The sequence below is a fragment of the Sander lucioperca genome, chromosome 8, assembly GCF_008315115.2.
Source record: "Sander lucioperca isolate FBNREF2018 chromosome 8, SLUC_FBN_1.2, whole genome shotgun sequence".
Taxonomy (NCBI): Eukaryota; Metazoa; Chordata; class Actinopteri; order Perciformes; family Percidae; genus Sander; species Sander lucioperca.
This window is the reverse complement of record NC_050180.1, coordinates 31,742,931-31,745,799: the sequence shown is the minus strand read 5'-3', so window position 1 is coordinate 31,745,799 and position 2,869 is coordinate 31,742,931. Positions and strand designations below refer to the sequence as shown.

General features: G+C 38.4%; 1 protein-coding gene across 1 annotated transcript; it reads right to left on the bottom strand.

Moving 5' to 3' along the window:
- Positions 1-506: 506 nt before the first annotated feature.
- Positions 507-2,490, bottom strand: LOC116051176 (trace amine-associated receptor 13c-like). Its single transcript, XM_031301811.2, has 2 exons — positions 1,864-2,490; positions 507-1,390 (listed from the first exon to the last, which is right to left on the bottom strand). The coding sequence occupies exons 1-2, from the start codon at positions 2,037-2,039 to the stop codon at positions 571-573; spliced, it is 996 nt and encodes a 331-aa protein (XP_031157671.1). The 5' UTR covers positions 2,040-2,490; the 3' UTR covers positions 507-570.
- Between the last annotated feature and the right edge of the window lie 379 nt (positions 2,491-2,869).

Below are 2,869 nucleotides of genomic sequence, written 5' to 3'. Positions count from 1 at the left end.
GATAAAGAGAAGGAAAAAAAGATAGTATTAAAATACTAGAACAGATACTATAACCAAATATGCACAATATAGCTATTTTAAAATTTGGAAGCTGGACAGTTTATTGTGACAGTCTATGACATTTTTTCCTCTGTATTTCGTCTGTCTTTACCCATATCATGGAGATTTAAGTGTTTTAAAGCAAATAAGTCACTCAAATAATAAGTAAAATGTATTAGTCATGTTTAAGAACAAGGCAGGCAACTTCAACAACATGAAGAGAAAACAATTCATTGTCTTTATGTATGTAGATTACTTCACATATTCAGAATAAATAAAGATGAGTCATGATAATGTTCACATCAAGTCCAGGGTATCTTAGAAAAAAGAGATTCTGTTCCTATCCAGTTAACATAACATGGTTGATTTTAGTGACCAAAAGACGTGATCAGTATTTTCACTTTTATAAAGAAAAAATATATCCGGTGGAAAACAATCGGTGACGAGATGCTGAAGAATATCTTAATGAACGGCACTTCATTTTTCCTGTGAACTAGCAGCGGCATCATTTCAGTCACTCTACAGACATCTCTACAGTATGTTGGCATCACAGGAATCAGGCTGCAGTATCTGAAGTGTAACAATTAGTTTAATAGATCTTCTAAACCATGGGTAGAAAAATGCATACAGTACTGGATTTAGACAGGAGTTACAATAAAGTAGCCAGACCCCAAAAATTGAAATATCCACACTGGTTGACAAGTCCTGGCCTGCAATAGAGGGATAAAAATAAGGACAGAAACATATTAGAAACACAACCACGACAACACCAAGAGTCCTGGCGGCTTTTCTCTCAGACTTCTTTGTGGTTACAGTAACCGAACCTTGGAGTGTAACAGCTGCAGTATGAGACCTCATGGCTCGAGCCTGAGACACAGCCACCACAAATACTCTCATATACAGAACTATGATAATAGCAATGGGGCTAACAAAGGTCAACATGACATCAACAGCTCCTGTTACGAAGTTAATTACAACTACACATTCTCCATAGCAGGAATTGTATCGATCTGGATGTTTTAGAAAGTCCATCAGTATCACCCCATTATAGAACACAGAACAGGCCCAACACAGGCAAACACAGATTTTAACTCTATTCTGAGTGACTTTGGTGAGGTAACACAAAGGGTCACAAATGGCAACATATCTGTCAACTGATATGAGCACCATGTTTCCTACTGAGGCAGATGTAAGGATAAAAGAGGCATAGTAAAAAAGTCCACATGTCAAGCTGCCCAAAACCCAGCAGCCCCCTATAAGGAGAATTCGAACCGGCATAAGCAGGAGGCCAACGAGGAAGTCTGAGACCGCCAGCGACAAAATGAGGAGGTTGGTGGGGCTCTGGAGCTGCCTGGAGAGGAAGAATATCATTACTGAACATATTATATTCAGCAGGTGTAGAAGTGACAAAAACATAGTCTGCAATCATATGAATAGTCAGATAAACATAATATGTACGGATACAATGCAGTAAAACATCTAGTAATATTTATATATAGCCAAAATGTCCTAATCAAAAGCATGGACAACACAACAGACACAGTACATGTACCCATTTTGTATGTGTCTAGTAGATGGGGAGAACTTAAGAGCATCAGCTTGGATTTATACAGTAATAGATTCACTGATAGCCACAGAGTTATTAGTTATAGTAGTACAAGTAATAATACTATGCAAGTATGTTTTAATGCTGAATGCATTAAATTGTTCTCATCTTAAAATATTATTTTCATAATAAGCCTTAATATAACAATATATCTATTGTCCTAAAGTCAACAGACACAAAAATGAAGTGTTGAGAAAAACTATATTTTAGATTTATGCCTGAAGTGGGAGATGGAGATGATGACCAGCAGGTTGAGAACCACAGTGAGCGAAGAGATGCAAGACAGCAGAATGTAAAGAAATATGGTCTCAGCACGATGTTGCACTGGCTTCCTGCAGGAGGTGTTGAGTAGTTGTGGAAAGCAGAGTTCAGTGTCTTGCAGAGTCTCCATCATCAGAGAGAGAAACAGAGACGAGAGGCTGCTGAGCTCTGGCAGCTTTCTGACCAAAGTTCTCTGTCATAAAGCCGATTTATCCAGCTCCTCCCTCTTTTCACATAACCGAAAAAACAACTGAGTGATTCTGTGATGAAATACATTCATAGCGAGTTGAACCTTGTTGATTGAACCTCAACTCTGAGGAATTTTTTAAAAGTTTTAAACAAATACCAAAGCAACAAAAATTATATGTAGATATGATGTAATATAGGAATAAAAGTAACATTTGTTTGTATGAGAAGCATGTTCGCCCAATGTTTACGTTTATTGTGGCAGCGCCCTCTAGTGACCCTAGTAATTATGAAGGGTTTAAATACTATAAGAGCGCCAAACTCTGTAAGGACGCAGGTTAGGGTAGTGGATGGGTCAAACCCTTTTGAAAATAAGAGTAAACTGCTATTTATTTTACTTGAAGGTAACAACGTAAGTTATGACTTTAACCAGTGGCGCAACTACTCAGTGTCAGAGGGGTATGCAGCAACAATTTTGGCGCCCCCCCCCCCAAAAAAAAAGTGCCGGACATCATCATGTATGGGCTTTAAATAATAAAGGTTTATTTTAAAGTATATCAGCGACGTTAGCGGTTGCCCGGTTGCCCTTGGGAACCAAATTGTGACAATTGGCAACCTAATCATCACCCCTGGTTGATGTGATTTGAGTGGTGGTGGCTTTCCATCTCTGTCTGCACTATTTCTTCCCCCAAAAAGGACACAGTGAATAGGTTGGTCAACAGAACTTCAAACCATACTGGCCATTTAGTTTTGTGTGGTCTAATAGAACTCCTACCT

Bases quoted from the DNA above. Each gene is read 5' to 3' on its own strand.
- LOC116051176 (XM_031301811.2), bottom strand. From the start codon at position 2,039: ATGATGGAGACTCTGCAAGACACTGAACTCTGCTTTCCACAACTACTC. The intron at 1,391-1,863 runs GCATAAATCTAA...CTTCCTCTCCAG, and splicing joins ATCTCCATCTCCCACTTCAG to GCAGCTCCAGAGCCCCACCA.